Here is a 22,992-nt window from a genome sequence, read left to right as displayed (position 1 = left end):
CCTAGGGACAGGAACCATGGTTTCTTCCACATGACCAGAGAACGAGGGCAGCTGTGCGTTACTCTGATCGTGCGAAATAGGTTCCCCCTCAGGGAAAACCCCCTGGTCCTGAACCACCACTGCAGGGCCCTCATGTACAGCAGGCCAAAAGGTATTATGTTGGACGCTGCTGCCAGAAGACCCAAAACTCTTTGAGAATGTTTGACAGTGATGGCCTAACCTAGCTTAATATTCATGACTGGTCCAGAAGGTGTTTATACGAGCAGGAGACAACTGTGCCCTCATCGTAACTAAATCCCACACTACCCCCAGGAATGTTATTCTCTGAAGAGGAATAAGTTAACTTTTCTTGACATTGACTCTCAACCCCAAGCACCTCAAATGGCTCAGAACAACATCTCGATGTTGAACCGCCATCTCCTCTGACTGTGCCAGAATGAGCCAGTCTTCCGGAATACGAATGCTCTGAAATCTCAGTGGAGCTAGAGCAGCATCCATGCATTTTTCGTGAAGGTGCGAGGTGACAATGCTAGGCCGAATGGAAGAATTCGGTATTTATACGCTTTTCCCCCAAAAGCAAACCTCAGAAACTTCCTGTGATGGGGAAGGATGGATATGAGGAATTACGCGTCTTATAGATCAATCGTGACAAACCAGTCCTCGGACCTGATCTGACTCACAATAATAGGTATGGTTAGCATTTTGAATCTGAACCTCCTCAGAGACCGATTCAACACCCTGAGATCTATTATAGGGCGCAACTTCCCATCCTTTACGGAAACTATGAAGTACTGGCTGTAGAACCCGTATTACCCTTCTTAAAGAGGAACCTGTTCTAAGGCTTCCTTTGCTAAGAGGGAATGAACTTCCATGACCCGATCCTGCTCGGGGCTGACAAGCATGTGAACCACCCCGCTGAATTTCGGTGGGCGATACTCGAACTAAATTCTGTACCCTTTTTCCACTGTGCACATGACCCACTGAGATATATTTTGAAGACCCTTCCAGGATGTCTAAATATACTACTAGGAGCTATAGTAGTATATATATATATACTCTCGGGACTGGCCTCGACTGTTGCACTTTGAGCGATTTCGGTGACCTGAAGCAGTTGACTGCCAGGAATTAACCGATTAAAATTTTCTACAGACCTCCTGAGAGGAAGCGAACTCGACAGGGCCGCAACATTTCCATTTCCGCAACGTTCCCCTGGCAGCAGCCCCACGAGACCTGGAATGACAGTGGGGTATGAGCTGTTTAAATACAGCTGACTGTCGCTTCGCTTCCTGAAACCTCTCGACAACAACATTGGCTGCATCGCTGAAAAGGCCAGAAGGCGAGAGCGGGGCATCGAGGAGGAAGGCCCTGTCCTTCTCCCCGATGCCCGACAGGTTCAACCACAGGTATCTCTCCGTGGCAACTAATGCTGCCATAGAGCGGCCAATAGCACAGGCTGTCTCTTTAGTAGCACGACCTCCCAGCTGTCATCCACCTCCTTGTCATCCAACTCCTGACCCACCGCCATATATGCCTTCCCCACCAAGGCCGATGTAGTACAGCAGGGCTTGGAGGGGAGCGCCAGAGCTCTTGGGGATGTCGCAGCTTCAGGTGAAAAAATATTATACAATAGTTTCTTCCACCCGCGGCATCACCCAATAACCGTTCTCCTTCGAGCCCAAAATAGTTGAATAAAAATTAACATGGGGGCTAAATCGAGATGAGAACGGTTTACTCCACAATCTCGACACCTCTGTGTGGAGATCAGTGAAGAAAGGAAGGCTCTGGCGTGAAGGCTGCGACCGGGTTTGCAGGAAGTAATCATCGAGTTTACTCTTTCTAGTCGCTTCCTGCTTTGGCCATTCAATATTTAATTTAGCCACTACCCTGGTCACAACATCCAGCAGCTCCTCGAAGGCAGGAGAATGGGGTGGCGAATCCTCACATTCTCCTGCCTCGATGCTCAAAATATCGAACTCCTTGGAGCCAGATAATTCGAACATCGGGTCCTTGTCACGGGCGGAAGAGGCCACAGAGCGGGCTTCCGAGCCATGCGCAGGACCAATGGAGCTGGTTGCTGAATGCTGAGAATGGGCCAAAGCCGTCTCAGCATCATCTGCCAGATCCATTTGCGATCCCCCATGAGTGCAAGCACCTGCCTCAACAGATGCAGGACCTGACCCACGGGGAACTCGAGCCTGGTCTGATTCATCTAACAGGCTCAGACGGGAGCGGAGCGTTCTTAGTGGTAACGGAACACAGTTTGCACAGACAGCACCCTCGAGCGCTGCCCGTGCATGCTCCACTCCCAGACAAAAAACACAGAGCGAGGGTGTGTCACCCTTGCTCAAATAGTGTCGGCAAGGGGACGCACACTGTCTGAACTGCTTCTCTTTATTTTGCCATATTTATATATAAGTGAGTGATTTTGACATAACAGCAAATAAGACAAACAGTCACACAGAACGCTTGCTGAAGACTAGAAAGCTGACGCTGTTATGATCCGGCATCATTTTATAGCTTCCGAATCGCCGTCACATGCGACGTCACAAGTGACTTCATGACGCAACACCAATCATGATTGGACTAGTTCCGTACGGGCTTCAGACGCGTCACGCTGAAGGCATTCCCCAAAGTATCGATTCTCGACGCAGCGCGAGTTCCCTCGAAAAGGGAACTGTTTATAGCTACCGCCCAGTGAACATTGGAACATTGGAGATCCACAGTGGGTTTCTCTATAGGGAGTTGTACAAGGACCTCCAGCAGCCCCTAGAGGATGAGTCTGGCCAGAAAAAATCTGACCATGTCTCTTTGCAATATTTTAGTATTTTGTACTGAGACACTTTCACACAAATATAATATCCCACTAAACATTGGACAACGGGTAGACGAGTTAAGGACCAGTGCTGGTGGCTGCTGTTTCGATGAGGGAGGAGAGAGTCTAGTTGACACAATCTCTGCTGACACTTCAGGGATGCGTTGTGGTCGTGTCTAGGCACAGGTCCTCGATCTAATCTGGATCCGGCCCGGATCTGGCTGAGTACATCATGCGTTGTGGTCGTGTCTAGGTGCAGGTCCACCATCTGATCTGAATACGGCCTGCATCCAGGTGATTACAGTAAACCTCGAAATAAGCAGAAAGACTAATATTAGTGTAGATGCCATTGTTCTTATGATGTAACGAGTACATTGGGGGTTATAGTAAGTGTTCCTCAATAGGAAAAAGATCTACCACCAGCAGTCAATTTTGATATTCTAGGTATTATCAACTGGCCAGAGTTTTTAGATTGCAATAGACGTGAACTATAATGCATTAAGCGCTCGCTCAAGTACTGGGGAGCTAAAGCTTTTAGTGCTTTGTAAGTAATCAGCAATATTTTAAAAAGTATATGATGCTTAAAGGAGCATTTCACCCTTGGGAACATTAATCTGTATTGAAAGTGCGTCATATATGTAGTCGAAATGTTTTAAAAAAATCGAATTTGGTGCCTTCTTGACCGAGAAAAGACAGAAAGTAACTTTAGGGCGCGTTTGTATGAAAGACAACAACTCCCACAATAGGCCTTTTTCACGGAAGTTAGAACGCACATCCGGTTCAGCGTTTGTTGTGTAAAGCGATTTCCGGTTAAATGGAGTCAGGCGCACTGTTCACAACCTCCCTGAAAAATATACCGTCAATGACATCAGCGGATGTTTTTCGTTTAGTCGAACTTAATTCAATCGCTCCGCACTCAAAACTCAACAAAGGGTACAAGTTTTTCCACGAAAATTACATCTTTAATTACGAAGGTAAGGAACGAACCATACATTCGCATGCTTTTGCTAACGTGATATTTCTATACATAACAGTTAAGTTACCTTTATAACATATAATGTCAAGTCATCTTCATTTATATAGCGCTTTTAACAATATAGATTGTTCCAAAGCGGCTTTATAGAGATACAAGGATAGTTTAAAATAACAGATTGTTTTGACTTTATAGCAGTTCTTGAATAAAGTTATTTTCCAGCTCAAGTTATAGTAGACTGAAGAGTATTTTAAACAGATATAAATAGTCAGAAAATGTGTCTTAATAATCTTTAATGTGATTGTTCTTTTTTGTCATGCAATATTCAGTGTCGAGTTTGAGAAACAGGGAGATTATCGTGAGGTGTAGGTGTTATAGGTCGATGAGGAAGCGTGAGGAGCCACATTCTCTGCAGGTTTGATAAGAAATGAAGGCTTGGTTTCACAGACAGGGTTTAGCCAGGATTAGGTTTTAGTCCAATTAGAACATTTAAGTAGCTTTTCTTCTTTAATAAATGTGCATTAGAAAGAAAAACCTTACTGGTGTGCATCTTAAGACAAAACAATGACACTGGCCTGTTTTAAGATATGCTTTCAGTTAAAACAGCTCAGACATGCATTTTAGTCTGAGACTGTGAATTTTATGTCTTTTCTGTGAAACCTGTTATGATAAAAACTGAACCCTTACACTAGAAGTTCAAAATTTCTACACCTAACATGACTTGCCTTCTTGCACTTTTCAAAAGTGATGCAGTACTGTATTGAAACTATAAAGCTTACAGTGAAAGGGGAAGTTTTTATTTTCGTATTGCCATTGCAATTTTTCTATTTTGAGGGGGTTTCTCCTATAAAATCTTTTTTTTTCATGATGTTCTCATGAATGTTCTATAGTCTAGTATTAAACTTGCTATATTAAACTATACTGATATTGGATTTTGTCTTTTACTTTAGATCACTTTGAATGTTGACCCAGTGCCTGTTGAGTTCACTAGCTCGTCATGCACGTGTACTGCAGGCAAAGCTTTATGCAATCATCTGGTTGCCTTGCTTTTCCAAACTGCCCACTTCAGCATGATGCAGATGCAGACAGTACCACCAACTACGGCATGCACAGACACTCTGCAAACATGGCATAGACCAAGAACACAGGTAACATTACAACTAGCTATACATTAGTTTAGCAAATTACTGACAGTTAATTAAAAATATACTTATAAAGTTTCGGTGTCAGGGGGTTTCTGCAGAGACTACAGATCAGTTGGTGGTTAGAAAACCAAAGATATCTTCCAGAAGTGTATGCAAATCTACACTCTACAGAGCATACACAGGTAACAAAGAAACGTTTCATTCAATAAATATGTATATTTTACCTTACATAAGAAATAATCAAGCCGTGCATAAAACTATTTTAATATATATGGAGGTTTACTTTTTTTTTTACATGAATTATAGCATTTATTTTAATTATTGAGAGACTTTTAGTAATTACATTTGGTGTGATAGAGCTAATATAGAACGATGATTAAACTGACTAAAACTACCTGTGGATTAAACTGTTTTACTGCACACTTCCAGCCAATAAGAATCGAGTATTCAGACAGATCATGGTATAACAAATGTAATACCCATGTGATGAAGTTTCCTAAATGTATAATTTGTTTTAGGTCACTTCCCTGACCCAGCAGTATTGGCTATTGGAGAAGCTGTCAAAGGACTCACTCCCCAACCTCTGATTTCCTGCGTCCTTACTGGTTTATCAGAACTGGTTTTGGTGGACTCCAGATTTGGTCCTGTGCCTCGAGGTTCAGTGCTCTCCTACCAGTGCCCTCCTGTTGTGACCAAAAACTACATTAAACATCCTGATGCTCCTGTGTACCCTAAACTCCCTATTAACGGTTCTAAATTTCCGAGGAGCTTGCACTTCGTGCCAAACTGCCACCAGTTCTTCCATTTGGAGAGCCTAAGTGTCACACAAGAGTTGGCAGTTATAATAGAGGAGGGGACTCAGGAGCAATCCGAGTGTCCACAGTGGAAAAATATGCGCAAGCCTAGAGTGACTGCTAGCAGATTTTATGAGGTTTCTCATGTGCGAGGGGAGACATCTGGCCAGGCACTGGCAAGGCGGATACTCAGGGGTGTAAAGCAAACTAGGGCAATGAAAAGAGGCCTTGACAGAGAACCTGAGGTGCTGGAACGTTACTCTGAACTGTTCAATGTGAATGTCTCACCATGTGGTTTTGTTGTGCACCCAGATGCGTCCTACCTTGGTGCCAGTCCTGATGGCAAAGTTTTTGACCCCAATGCAGATCCCTGTTTCGGGCTTGCTGAAGTGAAATGCCCAGATGTTCCTACAGTTTCTGAGGTTGGGCATATTCAAATCGTGAATGGAAAGGCAACCCTGAAAAAATCGCATAAATATTACTGGCAGGTTCAAGGTCAGCTGGCTGTAACTGGACTCAGTTGGTGTGACTTCATCACTGACACTGAAGAGGACATGACAGTTCAAAGAGTGTGGAGGGACAATTCCATGATAGCTCAGATGAGAGAAAATCTGGACCTTTACTACTTTGGTGCTTACATGGATGAATATCTTAAGGGTGGTATCTAATAGGCCTATTTGCACTGTATACTACTAACCCTGTAAAAAAAAAAAAAAAAAAGATAGTCTGGAATTTTTTGTAAATCATTTTTATTTATGATGTAATTGTTCTGATTATTTCAAGATTTTATATTTGTATAAATGTATGTTTTAACACTGAGATATGATTTTCAATAAATGTTTTATGAAACTACAATTGTTACTTTTTCAACAATACACAGCTGATACTAATCGTCTATTAAACTATACAATTAAAAAATATAATACATGAGGTGTAACATTAAGATATAATACATTTTATTACACAAGTCACTCTTTATGGGATAGTTCACTTTAAATCAAATCAAAATTGGTCCAATTGACTTCCATAGTAAGAAAGAAGATTGACTCACACTTGAGGGTGAGTATATGATAACATCATTTGCATTTTAAAGTGAACTATTCCTTTAAAATAAAATGGCTATGATGGACATACCCCTTTGTGACCTTTAACATCAAGCCGCCACTGAAAATTGCTCATTAAGCAGCAGTTAGTCCACAGCTGGTTAACTGTTCCAGATAAGGTTAAAGGTACAGTGGTGTCCCAGATGTGAAACTCCTTCACTCTTCTGATGGCTCTCTCAACAAGAATTCGAAGACGAGCTATGGCTTGTGTTCTCTCTGCATTTTCTTTGCTGAACTGAGCTGCTGTTTTAAAAGGTGGCATGATGAGTTTGGCCCCCCGTTCTGACAGCATCTTTTCAATGGTGAATCCTTTGTCAGCCATACAAGCATCACCTGGCTCCAGCAAGTCAAGAATCCCTGACAGTTTCGTCAACGCTTGATAGGAGATGGAACCTGTGTACAGGCTGGAAACAAAAGTAACTGCTCCGCAAGGAGCAATACCGATCAACCCCTTGAAGGTAGTGGTGTTTTTATATGAGGAGAACACCTCAGACTGGAGCGTGAGTGAAGATGGATTCTGGCATCTTATCTCTGTGCAGTCAATGATGACTCTCACCTCTGGACAAAACTGCCTAAATTTGTCTGGCATGGTGGCATTCACTTGCTCTCTGCTCATCCATATGGGAAGTGATCCCAGGACAAGATACAGATAACTAGCCCAAGTTATGATGATGCGGCTAACAGTGGAGACACTTACTTTGAAAATGTCAGCCAACACTTTCTCCTTCAGTCCTGCAGCAACACGACAGCAGTACAAAAAAAACTCATCAATCAGTGGCAAGCTGCGGAGATGACAGAGAGAAGCTTCCACAGCAGTTGCCTGTCCTTTCTTCTGGGCCTTAGACCAGTAGACTAGCATGGATGCTGAGGGCTCAATAGACTTCCAGAATGCTTGGAAGACCTCTTCAGATGGAAACCTGGTGTAAAAACGTATGTCTTCATCTGAAGCACAGAATCTCTGAAACTGAGACAGAGAGTGGCCTATTCTCAGCTGCATGACCTCACTTTCCAGTTTTCTGACTTCAGCTTCCAAATCCTGTATTCGTGCAGCTGCTGCATCCTGTGCACCTAAAAAAAGTGGCAAACCATTATTAATTACTTATGTTAACACATATTATTATAGCTACATATTATACCCAAAATTATGTCCATATCTCAAAGGTGTTGTGCAGTAATACAACCTGCCTGATTTACAAATTCATATATATATATATATATATATATATATAAATTATCTGGCTTTTATTATGATTCAAAACAAATGTTAATTGTAATGGTCATTTTATATCATTTTAAGACTTTGTTTATCTTAATTTTATTACTGCTCAGTTGTGGCAGCATTAATATGAGAAATAAAGTATGGTGATATCTTCCTGGAACAGTAATTTGTTTCAAAATGTATTAAAATGATAATATGACTTTGAAGTGAAAAGACATAAATGTAATAAGGGCTTCAATAATATATTTAATATAATATAACATAACTGGAAAGTTGCATCATAATTTGTTTTCAGAAATGCATAAACATACCTGGAAGAGGAGTGATTGCATAGTCATGATCTGCTTCAGCTGTCACCTCAGTAACTATTTCATCGTCTTGGGCATCGTCGGATGGTATGGTTTGAACTCCAACTCGTTCGTAAACAGACTCACGTGAAGTTTCTCCCCAGTTGTTCCACATAAAGCGGGTCGGGACCGCCCCTTTTCTGAGGCGCTTACGACCAGTAGCGGCAGTGTAATCATCACTGATAAAGTGCCGGCTACAAACGAATGTGCTGCCTCTAAGGATCGTAAACTTCGGTCCTTCTACTCGTCTAATAGCATGTATCCACTTCTTTCTCAGACATTTATCGCTAGGAAAACCATGAAAACTCAAATATGGTTGCCGCTGCTTATTATTTTTGCATTGAGGGACACTACAGTGACACGTCGATGTAGCTTCAGCCATTGTTATTTCGACCGGAAGTGGCTTTACACAACAAACGCTTAACCGGATGTGCGTTCTAACTTCCGTGAAAAAGGCCTATACACCACATTGCAAAGCTCCGCAAGCCACACCCACTAATCCAGAATGGTGCGTATGAGGTAACTTATCCGTCTATCAGAGAAATCACTCTTCCCTCTACAAAGCTAGCTAACCACCAGAGCTTGAAATTAATTTCACACAAACATTAAAGTTAGTTGGCGAACTCATTAGTGAATTACTCCTCGCTTGTATTTCTTTAGAAATGGTGAATTATTGCATGGTACCGGGATGTTCAGTCAGAACATATGCGGTGTGGAACTAGGATGGTTCACAACACAAACGTCCATGTCCTCGTCTGATTCAGAGATTTCGTCCAGGAGAAATTGGCATCGTTGAAATTCTTAGCAGCAGACGGACTAATCAGACGAACTAAAAAGGCACCACCAGTCCGCCCCAGCTCGAGCCAGTCCGGGCTTCTCGTCCGCTTCGTCTTCTTCCATATCATGTGTAGTTCCTTCAGCCATTCTCGTAAATTCCAATCTGACTCCATAAGCGCTTGTTAGCTTAGCTTCCAAACAAGATGGCGGATATTTATTTCAGTTTCTGTAAGTTTAGTCCCACCCACTGATTTGTAATAGGCCTGTAGGGTGAGTGGGTCCCACCCCCTGGAATAATGAAGAGCTAGTGTTTGTAGTCTCATACAAGTCAAGTCACCTTTATTTATATAGCGCTTTTTACAATACAGATTGTATCAAAGCAGCTTCACAGTGATAACATGAAAATAATACAAAAAACAATTTCATCATCGTCCACCTTTAAGGCAGATCTATAATATTGTTGAATATTAAATGTCCCCAACTAAGCAAGCCAGAAGGTAAGGCAACAGCGGCAAGGAACCAAAACTCCATCAGTTGACAGAATGGAGAAAAAAACCTTGGGAGAACCCAGGCTCAGTCGGGGGCCAGTTCTCCTCTGGCCAATGAGTGAACAGTGTATGATTATGATTCAGGTGCATTACAGGTCAGAAGTTCAGAATGAATCAGAGTATTTGTCCAGTTCCGGTTGGTTGAAGTCGGAGTGGAGAGGAGGAGAGACCGGTTGACACTTCAGGTCAGCGGCGTCGTCGTGTCCTGGCGCTGGTCCTTCATCAGATCTGGATACGGCCTGGTTCCGGTGGACAGCGGTAAACCTCGGGATAGACAGAGAGACTAATATTAGCGTAGACGCCATCCTTCTTATGATGTACCAAGTACATCAGGATTTACGGGAAGTGTTCCCGGTCCCGGCTGTTCTAAACTATGCAGCCTAACATTGAATTATAGAAGTCTATAATGTGTTATGTGTATGCTAGGCCGAAGAGATGTGTTTTTAGTCTAGATTTGAACTGACAGAGTGTTTCTACTTCCCGGACAATGTTAGGAAGACTGTTCCAAAGTTTTAGTGCTAAATAGGAAAAGGATCTATCGCCAGCAGTCGATTTTGATATTCTAGGTATTATTAACTGGCCGGAATTTTGAGATCGCAGTAGACGTGAAGGACTATAATGCGTTAAGAGCTCGCTCAAGTACTGCGGAGCTAAACCATTTAGTGCTTTGTAAGTGATCAGCAATATTTAAAAATTTATACGATGTTTAATAGGCAGCCAATGCAGTGTTGACAGAACGGGGCTAATATGGTCATACTTCCTGGTTCTGGTAAGAACTCGAGCTGGTGCGTTTTGGACCAGCTGTAGTTTGTTTATTAAGCGTGCAGGGCAACCACCCAGTAGAGCATTACAATAATCTAGCCTTGAGGTCATAAAGGCATGAACTAATTGTTCTGCATTATTCATTGAGAGCATATGACGTAATTTAGATATATTTTTAAGATGGAAGAAAGCGGTTTTACAGATACTAGACACATGACTTTCAAATGAGAGATTGGTATCAAAGAGCACACCCAGGTTCCTAATCGACGACGAAGACTTAACAGAGCAGCCATCAAGTGTTAGACAGTATTCTAGATTATTACGTGTGGAAGTTTTTTGTCCAATAATTAGAATCTCTGTTTTTTCTGAATTTAGTAGTAGGAAATTACTAGTCATCCAATTTTTTATATCAGCTATGCATTCCGTTAATTTTGTGAATTGGTAGGTTTCGTTAGGTTTTGAAGAAATATACAGCTGAGTATCGTCGGCATAACAGTGAAAGCTAATTCCATGTTTCCTAATGATATCTCCTAATGGTAGCATATACAGAGTGAACAGCAGCGGTCCTAGTACTGAGCCTTGTGGTACGCCATACTGAACTTGTGATTGATAAGACATCTCTTCATTTACTGCTACAAACTGATAACGGTCAGATAAGTATGATTTAAACCATGCTAGTGCAATTCCACTAATGCCAACATAATGTTCGAGTCTATTTAAAAGGATTTTGTGGTCAATGGTGTCAAATGCAGCACTAAGATCAAGTAATACTAATAGAGAGATACAACCACGATCGGATGATAAGAGCAAATCATTTGTGACTCTAACGAGAGCTGTCTCGGTACTATGGTACGGTCTAAATCCGGACTGAAAATCCTCGCAGATATAATTTCTTTCAAGAAAAGAACACAGTTGTGAGGATACTGCTTTTTCTAATATCTTTGACAGAAATGGCAGATTAGAGATCAGCCTGTAATTGACTAGTTTTGTAGGATCAAGTTGCTGTTTTTTACAATAGTATCTGTCTGCATCCTGCAAGACTTCAAGTTACTCCCCTTCAAGTTACGCCCCACTTCAAGTTACGCCCCTTCAAGTTAAGCCCACGTCTGGCCACGCCCCTTCAAGTTATGCCCACTTCCAAACTACCGCGAGAGCGATTAGATAACAGTTCCGTTCCAAACTACCGCGAGAGCGATTAGAGAACAGTTCCGTATGCTTTTTAATTCGCCCTCGCACGAGTTTAACATAAACTGAACTGGAGTTAATTAAAGGGACTCTTAGCTGTTCAATAACAAACCTCTGAGATTACATCTTCAAAATGCTTGTTTTGTCTGTATTCAGTAAAGCAAGTTGCAATCTGCATTAGTGCCAAAGGTATTGCTAGAAACCATTTTGCAATGTTTTTTCCATTACTTGTCCCACCTCAACTACTTTGGAGCAAGCACTAATATAGCTATGCTTTTGGAATTGGGCTTTGTAAAACTTTTTATAAATATTTATAAATAAATATTTTTTAAATATCTTTTCATGTCATATTGTATGCCTGATGTGCTGACAATTAATTTTTGACAACACTAATGAACAGCTAAATGCACTGCTGTCAAACACATCTTATGATACTTTGAGACAAATGAACCACAAGCACACTCATCACAAAATATTTTATTGAAGGGCAACACAATTAGGGTTTATGCAAACCCAATCCGTAAATTCTGGCACTAATATTGTCATAGAAAATCAGATCGTGCCTCCAGCCGAATAAAAACAGTCCATGCAGCAGTATCCTGCAAAATCATTTTCTGAGTAGAACCCTTGAAGTTTTCCTCTTTGTCCACATCCCCAGTATCCTTCACAGTCTTTGTACATATCATCGCATTGAATGCAACGGGAGATCAGATAGGGAATTCGATAGGTTCTTCTATGCTCCTCTGAAAAGGAGTTCCAGTTTACCACACCTGTTGACAAAATAAGAGAAAGTTTCATGTGTAACATGTTTGCATTTTTTTTTTTTTTAGATACATTTTTTGGTAGTGTTTTTTCATAATTCATTTTAGTATGGTGTGCCATTACTACAAGAAAATTCAGAAATGAAAGAAACACTTATTGCCTAAAACAAAAAGCATTGTAGAATAGCAAAGTAGCATAGTGTAGAAGAGAACATAGAATATAACATTATGATGATTAAAATAATTTTTAGCACTAGAACCTTGACTTGAATCATAACTGGACACACAGACAGATAAAGGACAAATGTAGAATCGTCACTCAAAAGCACCACAGCTGCACAAAAATCACAGAGGAAACAGTCATATACTGGTATGGAAAAGAATACATTAGGTACAACTATGTACAACATGGATTTACATTTTAATAAAGGCAAGTGACCACTCCAGGGACCATCTAATGTGTTGTGTTGCTAGCATCTGCGGGGCACAGATTGACAAGCTCAAAGTTCCAAACGCTTTGCTCTGCCCTTGCTGCAATGTAAAAAGCAGCAAACCGGCATGTCCAAGTTGAGTGCACTGTGATCCTGTGAGTGAGTTCCTTTCACCTATAGATCAGAGGTGCTTTACCTCTAAAAATATGGGAGGAGGGCAGAAGGAAAGAGACTAAACTTACTGTCAAGCCAGCAGAAGTGTGCTTCCTTCAGAAAGGATTCCTCTCTCACTATCCTCCAGAAACGAGTGCATGTGAGAGCAAGGGTACGAATTGCAGGATCACCATCTTGTAGCACCACAAGGATGAAGATCTTGTGCAAAATTTCCTCGGGCAGCTGTGAACATAAAACATGAGTCACTACAAAATCAGTAGGCTCAATAACAGGTCTCCATCATCATCATCAACCACCACCAGGAAAGGGTGAAGGACCAGTCTTAATTGGTATGTTCTGTAGCCTTCACATTTGTATCCTGCAAATAGCATATACTGGATGTCTTCAACCCTGCTCCTGGGGATCCACTGTCCTGCTAAATTTATTTCCAACCCGCTTCAGCACACCTGCCTGTGATTTTCAAGCGATCCTGAAGAGATCAGGTGTGTTTGATTAGGATTGGAGCTAAACTCTGCAGGATAGTGGGGTCCCCTGGAGCAGGGTTGAAGACCTCAGCCATAAATGTAGTTATTGTTGCATCTTGGATTAAGCTACAGTATGTAAGTGGCAAGCTGGCATGTCTACATACTGGAGTGCACATATAACTAACTGTGATCCTGTGAGTGAGTTTAAACTTTGGCATATAGATGTGCTTCACAGATACATGCCTGCAAAATGCCAATTCCCTCTGGAGAGGACTCGACTCCACATGGCTTTAAGGGGATGATAACTTTAAGCTCTGACACTTAAAGAATTGCAACAATACAAAAGAAAATGACAACACAATAACATAAATGTGAAAAGAAATTGTGATAAAGTAATGCAACCACATACCAACTGCTCTTGAAGGGGATGATGCACTCCTAGTGTCCATGAGGCTCGACAGGGCCTGAGGTTTGATGTCACAGTCAGACCCTCACACTGCTCCCCACAGTGGTCTGCCATGTCCACATCTGTAGGGATATTCACATGCACTGCAAAACAATGACAGTTCTAAGCATTGACAGTGATAAGACGTTAAAAAATATTATATTTTGGATTATGTAGGCAAACAAACATTTAAACAATGTTATCCATCTGTGATGTTTTGTTGAACGGTAGTTGCCTAGATGCAGACATTTTTATGTATCTTTGTTCATTTAAGTGCTAGTTATTTTAAAACAGATCTTAATGTAAATGCATCAAAATAAGGAAATCAAAGTATAACTACCCAAAGTGGCTTTTCCATGTGCGTCAAGGGTGACATCTCCATGAGAAACTCGTTTAAAGTCCTCCATTGTCTGCTGGTTAACTTTCTCATTGTGGTGATGTAAAATGTTACGCATAAGGAAGATGTGGCTTGCTGGGGAGAGAGAGTTCATGAAATAATTGTTCTTTCGCAAACATCAGAGCATCCTTTTCATCTCTTGTGTTGAACTGATGGAACGTGTCATATAATGCATAGTGTTCTGCAGAACCAGTTGCAGGATGGCCAATAAAATCAGATGGATCTTTTTTTTAACTGCAACCATGGCAAATTCCGTTTCAGTTCCCCTCTCTTGGCAGATGCAATATTTTCTGGGGTAGCTGCAGCCACTCTTCCTTCATATGGACTGAAGGGCAGTCTCTCTGGTTCCCGAAGGTTAGTATGACTTACTAATCCACGAGCAAAATCATAGATCACAACATTTGGGAAATGTTGGAAGGAAAGCAACATATCAGCATAATCGCGTGGGCTTTTAGCTCTTATATTGAATTTGACACAGTTCACAATGCCACAAGGACACATGATCACTGCCCAGCCACCTTGAAATGGAAATACACACGATTAGCTTGAGCATTAACCTAGCTGTCTTCAGGTACTAGTACAGACACATAGTGACATGTTTACAACAATTAAATATTTTCTTATGTCATCACATAAATAGAACTACATATATGTAGGATACTTACCAGATGCTCCCCAAACTTTTTGAAAGACTTTGTCATAAGTGCTCCTTGTTTTCATCTCCTCCCTCAAACGGAGGAGAAGATCCATTTTGGAGCCCTTTGAGTCAACGCCACATTCTTTGACAAGTTTTCTCAAGGCATCAACCTGTGTAAAAGTAGATGCAACAACAGCCATTAATTACAAAGCAGGATACATCACCGTAATCTTCCTTGCGTTTTTTGCATTTAGTAAATAGTCAAATCTGGAGCGGTTTCAAAAACATCCAGCAGAGTAGACATCCAATACAACAATGTACTTAATATCTATAAATAAATAATAAAAAGTTCAAGTGCATTGCTATTACATTTACATAAAATTTCAAAATTCACCTTTAAGTTCATTAGTTCACTTGACAGCCGTTCTTCTGAAATGTCTATGTCTGCCTGTTCTACAACAGACTTCTTTGCTGTCAGTTTGGCATACTCAGTGTTGAGTACTTTTTTGCTGGCTCTGGTGAGAGGCCCAATCCATGGTGCCCATTTCACATAGGAAGGTGAAACTTTACATGGATTCTCACGATTACCTTTGTAGTTGAAAAACAAAAGCTCTCTTAAATGTTATTGCATTTAATACAATTTATGGCAGTTACAATTATATACACAATCATCCATGGCACTAGAAAAGCATGCACATAAATAATTACAGGCCATTGTAGACCGATAGAAAGATCCATCTTTTGGAAAACTTAATTAAATATGGCTGCAGAATACTCCCTTTTACAGAAAAATTTATATCTATAACTTACTTTGTAAAAAGCCTCTGCAAACAATTTCTTGGTCAACAGATCACCAGAATTCTTCAATGTCAACGTGACCTTCAAACTGTGGCGGGGGATCCTCAATATCACTCACTGTAAGACATTTTGCTCAAAATCAGTGTTATTTGGTAGTACTAGTCATGACTCATGTTAAGAGAAGAGAGACCACTACCTACCTGGCATGCTAAAAACTCCCTTCTTGTGCAAGTCCATTATCACGACAGGTGGATGGACTCCACAGTGCACACATGAAAAATTGTAATTATGTTCTGTCAACACCTCAAAGTGAAGATAACCATGAAGAAGGGAGTCATGGTTCGGATACTTTTTTTGGTTTGTCTGTTCCAAGATGTCCAAGGCCCTGCCAACTACAGTGTGATTCTGTAATAACATTTGAAATTAGATCACGCCAGATTAGAAGTCATGTTTGCTTTTCTCTTGACATTATGTGAGTGTTTACAAAACAGGATTTTCAGGGAGACACTTTAAGGGCAAATGCTTATATATGCTTATATAGACTTCAAACTATCCAAATTCCTACATCACCGACTCTTTAAAATAATTATTAATGTAGTACATGAGAAAAACATGCAAGTCATGTGTTTATTAAAATAGAATGGGTGCATTAAAGTTGCATGAATGCAAAAGTGAAGATTACCTGTACAGACTGTCTCAAGAACAGGCAAAGATGCAGTGTTAATATTGTGTGGTCATCGAAATTGTGCACCCCCTCGGCCCATTCCTGGTATCGGTAAAAATGACCACATACACCACACCTTTTACAGTATGTGGTCACATCTATAAGGAAGAAAAATAATACTGTATTCGTCATGGGATCACTGTAGGTTTTAATTTAAATTAACAATTTAACTGGATGTAACTGGCCTGTACTTAAGAAATAAACCTGATATCTTAAAATGTAAAACTTTCATTAGTCTAGGCCACGTAAATATTAAGAAACAATAATGTATCCCTAAATAACACACACCTTCCAAGTATGCCAGTAAACGTGACAATCTTTGCTCTTTGTGTAATTAAGATTGGATCCGAAAGAGGGATCTTCCCTGGGCATACAGTGCAAAAGGTCTCAATTGGAATGAGGTGCTTGGGGAGAGTCTCCATGTTCTGTGGTGAACAAACATCTTTTGGCAGAACTGCTGGCAATTTCTTGTTGTTCAGCAAGTAAAGAACCATTGCATTCAAAGCTTTTTTTTCAGGTGGATAGAGAAGAATTTCCTCAGTACTGTGTACATCTTGAGGACCAGATTCTGCAAAGGTGTCAAACACATCACTGTCTGTACTTCTGACTTTTAAGAAAAGTTCAGGTCGAGTCTGGTTCAAGTGCCATTTTGCAATGGACTTATGAGGACATGAATTCCTTGGCTTAGAGCATGGGCAGTGCCAAGTATTTCTTTTTTTGTCAAAACAAACAGTTACTCTCCCTAACCGAGAATAATATGAGGTGCATGTTTCCAGGACTGACACACATATTTTTGATGTCCCATTCCCTAATGAAACTTCTTTACTCAGTGGGCAGCTCTCAGACTCCGCTTTTTGCTTTCTAGCAAGACACATTTTCTTTGTATTGTCAGAAATCCATTTTCTTTCTACCATATCTGACAGAACTTCTTCCTGAAGTGTGATGTCTGGTTCGGATGAAATAGGACAGTATGATATCGACTTCACGTGGATGCACTGAAACCCCATTAAGCCACTTCTTCTGGAAAATTCAGAAGCCCGTTTGCATTGCTCCAGCTCACAGCTCACATGATGGTTGTTACCCCAGGTGCATTTCTGCACATGTATAGGGTTACTAAACCCAGAAAAAGTTCTTCCGACAGCGAAAATGCCATTATTACGGTCAATGCATTGGGATGGAAGATGGTGATTTGCCGTTACATCTGCATTTGCTGATGAGTGACGTCTTTCAATGTGTTTCTTGATATTTTTCTTGTTCACAATCAAATTACAGAACGTGCATGTCGTTTTTTTGGGCCTAGACTTGAGTATTTTTGTATTACTCATACAGGTGGTTTGGGCTGGAGTTGATGAGACAGGTGTGTATTCACTGTTAGAAAGTGTAATGACTGTTGGATAGCATGCAGAGGCACTGGAGGCTGCACGGACGCCGGAGGGTTCACGGGCGCCGGAGGCTGCATGGACGCTGTAGGGTTCACAGGCTTTGGAGGGTTCAGAGACGCCGGAGGCTGCACGGACGCCGGAGGGTTCACAGGCTCTGGAGGGTTCACGGACACCGGAGGCTGCACGGACACCGGAGGCTGCACGGACGCCGGAGGGTTCACGGGCGCCGGAGGCTGCATGGACGCTGGAGGTTTCACGGATGCTGGAGGCTCCACGGACGCTGGAGGGTTCACAGACGCTGGAGGCTGCACGGACGCCGGAGGGTTCACGGGCGCCGGAGGGTGCATGGACGCTGGAGGTTTCACGGATGCTGGAGGCTGCACGGACGCTGGAGGGTTCACAGACGCTGGAGGCTGCACGGATGCCGGAGGGTTCACGGGCGCCGGAGGCTGCATGGACGCTGGAGGTTTCACGGACGCTGGAGGCTGCACGGACGCCGGAGGGTTCACGGGCGCCGGAGGCTGCATGGACGCTGGAGGTTTCACGGATGCTGGAGGCTGCACGGACGCTGGAGGGTTCACAGACGCTGGAGGCTGCACGGACGCCGGAGGGTGCAGAGACGCCGGAGGGTGCAGAGACGCCGGAGGGTGCAGAGACGCTGGAGGGTGCAGAGACGCCGGAGGGTGCAGAGATGCCGGAGGGTGCAGAGACGCTGGAGGGTGCAGAGACGCTGGAGGGTGCAGAGACGCTGGAGGGTGCAGAGACGCTGGAGGGTGCAGAGACACAGGGAGCTATTGACGTATCAACTAAGCCACATTTCTGCACATGGATCAAAAACAAATTTTGCCGAGTAATAATCCTTGCACAATAGCAGCAGTGATAATGATGACTTCTGCAACATCCACCGTGGCATCTGTACATTTTATACCCTATAAACAAATAGAAATCCAGGTTTACAAACTACTCATACATACCTTATCATGGCAAAATTAAAACTGTACACAAATTACCATTGGAATTAAATGCTTAACATTACTAGTGGACAATTTGAAACATTTATTTAAACTGACAGATACCTCCATGTTTAACAGCGGTATTCTCACATATGCATACTCTCCCATTTTGCTGCAGAACTGGCATTTGTAGTTTGGGGCTTCAAAAATTTGATTTTTTGAAATACCTTCCCTACAAACTGTTGGATGAAGCTGGAAGAAAATAAATTAAGAATTCCATTTTTTACACACATCAACATTTCATTTGCTGGTGGACAAGACCTTTAGAGTTACTAGTATGGTACATGTAAACATGCACTAGTAATCACAACTAAGAGTCTTGCATTATTCTGAATGCAGCGATATGTGGGGGGAAATAAAATACATGTTGGGCTCCCAAATTACCCTAATGTTTACCATTAACTTTAATTAATACAGCACATGTTAAACATCAGTTCAAACAACCACTAATATTATTTTATTAACGTAAAACTAACGTAACGACAAATTTAGTTATTCATTGGGCAAGCAATCTTATTTTGTTCTGCCCGCCAATAGTTATGCTGCCTTCACGTGCTATCAGAAATGTGATATTTACAACTTCTGATCACGAGCTCATAGCATTCAAGTTTCGAAATGGGAGGGTGTTCATGTAACGTTACATTTGTATACCAAGGAAACTCATATTTACGAGTATTCCGAGAGCACGAGAAGGCAGCATTATTATCCCGCCAGAACGTAAAATATTGCTTAACAACAAGGACGGTAGATTACCAACTCCAGAAACAATACCAAAATGTGTTACTACTGTATGAAAATGACTAATACGCTTCAATTTAAACGATTCATCTCTGGAAAATATTCTTACCGTTGTCTCTAAACGAGCTGCCATCTTGCCAACAAAATCTCGTTCTGACATCTCGTGTGGTTCGGTGTGATTTGGACAACTTCAAGTTACGCCCCCTTCCAGTTACGCCCCCTTCAAGTTACGCCCCTCTCTTGCAGTCCGCAGACAGACCCATCTCGTTTTTTAACAAGCGGTTTAATCATAGCTAGCTTAAAGGTTTTTGGTACGTATCCTAGAGACAAAGATGAATTAATGATATTAAGAAGAGGATCTATGACATCTGGAAGCATCTCTTTCAGCAGCTTAGTCGGTATAGGGTCTAACATACACGTTGTCGATTTAGATGATTTGACGAGTTTGCAAAATTCTTCCTCTCCTATAGCAATGAATGAATGAAATTTTCCCTCAGAGAGACTACAATGCACTTCCTGATGCGATACTGTATTAGACGGTTGCATAGTTATAATTTTGTCCCTGATATTATCGATCTTATAAGTGAAGAAGTTCATAAAGTCATTACTGCTGTGTTTCTTGGAAACTTCTGGGCTTGAAGCTTTCTTTTTCGTTAGTTTAGCCACTGTTTCAAATAAATACCTAGGATTATGTTTATTTTCTTCTAATAGGGTTGAAAAAAAAGAAAAGGTCTAGCAGCTTTTAAAGCCTCTCTGTAAGCAATCGAGCTCTCCTTCCATGAAACGCGAAATACCTCTAGTTTTGTTTTCTTCCAGTTGCGCTCCATTTTTCTGGCTGCTCTCTTAAGGGCCTGAGTGTGCTCGTTGTGCCACGGCGTTGGACTATGTTCTTTAATCTTCTTTAAGCGCAACGGAGCAACTGTGTCTAAAGTGCTGGAAAAGAGAGAGTTAAAAGTTTATGTTGCAATATCAAGTTCTTCTAAGCTATCCGGGATGCTGAGATGATGAAACTGATTAGGAAGATTATTAAAGGAGAACTCCGGCGCAAAATGAACCTTTGGTCTAATTACACATTGTTACCTAGTCAACCGTTATCTGAGATTTGTTTTCATGATTATCGAATGTAAATAGTTTTATCTCTAAAAACAGTTTAGCCTATAACGCTAGTATAACGCTAGTATATGGGGCATTGAGTAATGACAAATAAAAATCGCTTGTTAATACCACTAACAAGGCTCAAAATAGCCCCACACTAACACGGTAGCATAATGAGGGTCTCTACATGCAAACCGAAGAATTGAGAACTGTGTAAGTGTCCAGACAGTTTAAGAAGAAGATATTTTATACATACAGTCAACTTCGCGAATACAGGCAGAAGCCATCTTTGAAAAACAGTCTCTATCAATCGATCTACGAACCGCCTATCCAAATGCGCTGAACTGTGTAGAATCTCATATGGTCCAGCGCATTTGGATCGGCGATATAAAATATCTTCTTATTAAACTGTCTGGACACTTACACAGTTCTCAATGCTTCGGTTTGCATGTAGGGACCCTCATTATGCTACCGTGTTAGTGTGAGGCTATTTTGAGCCTTGTTAGTGGTATTAACAAGCGATTTTTATTTGTCATTACTCAATGCCCCATATACTAGCGTTATAGGCTAAACTGTTTTTAGAGATAAAACTATTTACATTCGATAATCATGAAAACAAATCTCAGATAACGGTTGACTAGGTAACAATGTGTAATTAGACCAAAGGTTCATTTTGCGCCGGAGTTCTCCTTTAATAAAGCAATCTTTAGTGGCAGAAGTGATAGGTCTAACATATTTATAACACGGAGTCGGCTTTGCAGCCTTGGCTAAATGTAATTTACACGAGACTAGATAATGATCTGAGATGTCATCGCTCTGCTGCAGTATTTCAACGGCATCAACATCTATTCCATGTGATAGTATTAGATCTAGAGTGTGATTACGGCAATGAGTAGGTCCTGACACGTGTTGTCTAACTCCAATTGAGTTTACAATGTCTATAAATGCCAATCCCAATGCATCTTTTTCATTATCAATGTGTATATTAAAATCACCAACAATTAGTACTTTATCTGCAGCCAATACTAATTCAGATAGAAAGTCAGCAAATTCTTTGATAAAGTCTGTATGGTACCCTGGTGGCCTGTATACAGTAGCCAGCAGAATTTTCAAACGTGATTTATCGTTTACACTATATATTTTTACATTAAGCACCAACACTTCAAAATAATTATATTTACAATTAGATTTCTTAGTGGTTTTGAAAATATTACTATGAATTACAGCAACACCTCCTCCTTTGCGTTTCAGACGAGGTTCATGTTTATAACCATAATCTTGTGGGGTTGACTCATTTAAAGCAATGTAATCGTTTGGTTTTAGCCAGGTTTCTGTTAAACACAGCACATCTAGGTTATAATCTGTAATCATATCATTAACTATTAGCGCTTTTGAAGAGATCGAATATTCAGCAACCCAAGCTTTATCATTTGCTCATTTGTATTATATCTGTTTTTTATTTGTTGAAGATCAATTACATTTTTTACCTTAGATGGGTTTGAACGTTTTTTGGATTTCCAAGTTCGGGGAACAGACACAGTCTCTATATGATGATATCTAGGTGAAAGAGGCTCTATGTGATGGGATTTATCTGACCTTGGTGACGGTGACTTGGATACACTATTCAATGAAATGTGACTTCCTGCTTATAATGATGCAAAATGACCATTTTTACGTCATTATAAGCAGGAAGTGAAACACTTAAATCCTTATTTCTCCCATCTTAAAAACCACGACCATTATAATATATGACTGGTTTTCTAACAATACAAAGCTTAATGCAAATGGGTGAAGTGTCCCTTTAATAGGGAGCCAATGCAGTGTTGACAGAACCGGTTTAATATGGTCATACTTCCTGGTTCTAGTAAGAACTCTAGCTGCTGTGTTTTAGACCAGCTGTAGTTTGTTTATTATGCATGCAGGGCAACCACCCATAAGAGCATTACAATAATCTAGCCTTGAGGTCATGAATGCATAAACTTACTGTTCTGCATTTTTCATTGAAAACATATTCATTGGATTCACTTGTAATCGAGAACACATCTGATAGGATCATTGTGGACCAGCAGAAAGTTTGTTCAATATTCAGTCGACTGTGTACCAAGAAGTCCACAGGTCCTGATGGTATCTCGGCATTATTGTTAAAATCTTGTGCCGAAGAACTAACTGTGGCATGGTGCCCAATTTTTCAGCAATCGGTGGATTCTCATATCATACCTGATTTATGGAAAAAATCTATTATTGTTCCATTACCAAAAAAAACAGGTT

The 22,992-nt window shown here is 41.1% G+C and overlaps 3 protein-coding genes across 3 annotated transcripts; 1 reads left to right on the top strand and 2 right to left on the bottom strand.

Annotated features, from left to right (window-relative positions):
* Positions 1-3,560: 3,560 nt before the first annotated feature.
* Positions 3,561-6,392, top strand: LOC306990473 (uncharacterized protein; the record flags this gene model as incomplete). The annotated part of the gene is made up of 3 exons (XM_079597349.1): positions 3,561-4,933; positions 5,016-5,112; positions 5,449-6,392. The coding sequence occupies exons 1-3, from the start codon at positions 4,856-4,858 to the stop codon at positions 6,390-6,392; spliced, it is 1,119 nt and encodes a 372-aa protein (XP_079453475.1). The 5' UTR covers positions 3,561-4,855.
* Positions 6,393-6,810: 418 nt separating this feature from the next.
* LOC306990239 (uncharacterized protein) lies at positions 6,811-8,791 on the bottom strand. Its single transcript, XM_079596793.1, has 2 exons — positions 8,358-8,791; positions 6,811-7,895 (listed from the first exon to the last, which is right to left on the bottom strand). Exons 1-2 carry the CDS (start codon positions 8,773-8,775, stop codon positions 6,844-6,846), a joined length of 1,470 nt encoding a protein of 489 aa, XP_079452919.1. The 5' UTR covers positions 8,776-8,791; the 3' UTR covers positions 6,811-6,843.
* A 3,336-nt stretch (positions 8,792-12,127) lies between these two features.
* Positions 12,128-16,590, bottom strand: LOC306990958 (uncharacterized protein). Its single transcript, XM_079598318.1, has 9 exons — positions 16,455-16,590; positions 15,973-16,177; positions 15,785-15,889; positions 15,369-15,562; positions 15,003-15,144; positions 14,281-14,855; positions 13,905-14,044; positions 13,100-13,253; positions 12,128-12,435 (listed from the first exon to the last, which is right to left on the bottom strand). The coding sequence occupies exons 6-9, from the start codon at positions 14,429-14,431 to the stop codon at positions 12,218-12,220; spliced, it is 663 nt and encodes a 220-aa protein (XP_079454444.1). The 5' UTR covers positions 14,432-14,855; positions 15,003-15,144; positions 15,369-15,562; positions 15,785-15,889; positions 15,973-16,177; positions 16,455-16,590; the 3' UTR covers positions 12,128-12,217.
* Positions 16,591-22,992: the final 6,402 nt, after the last annotated feature.

The sequence above is a fragment of the Phoxinus phoxinus genome, assembly GCF_949152265.1.
Source record: "Phoxinus phoxinus genome assembly, chromosome: 22".
Lineage (NCBI taxonomy): Eukaryota > Metazoa > Chordata > Actinopteri > Cypriniformes > Leuciscidae > Phoxinus > Phoxinus phoxinus.
This window is presented reverse-complemented; position numbering and strand designations above follow the sequence as displayed.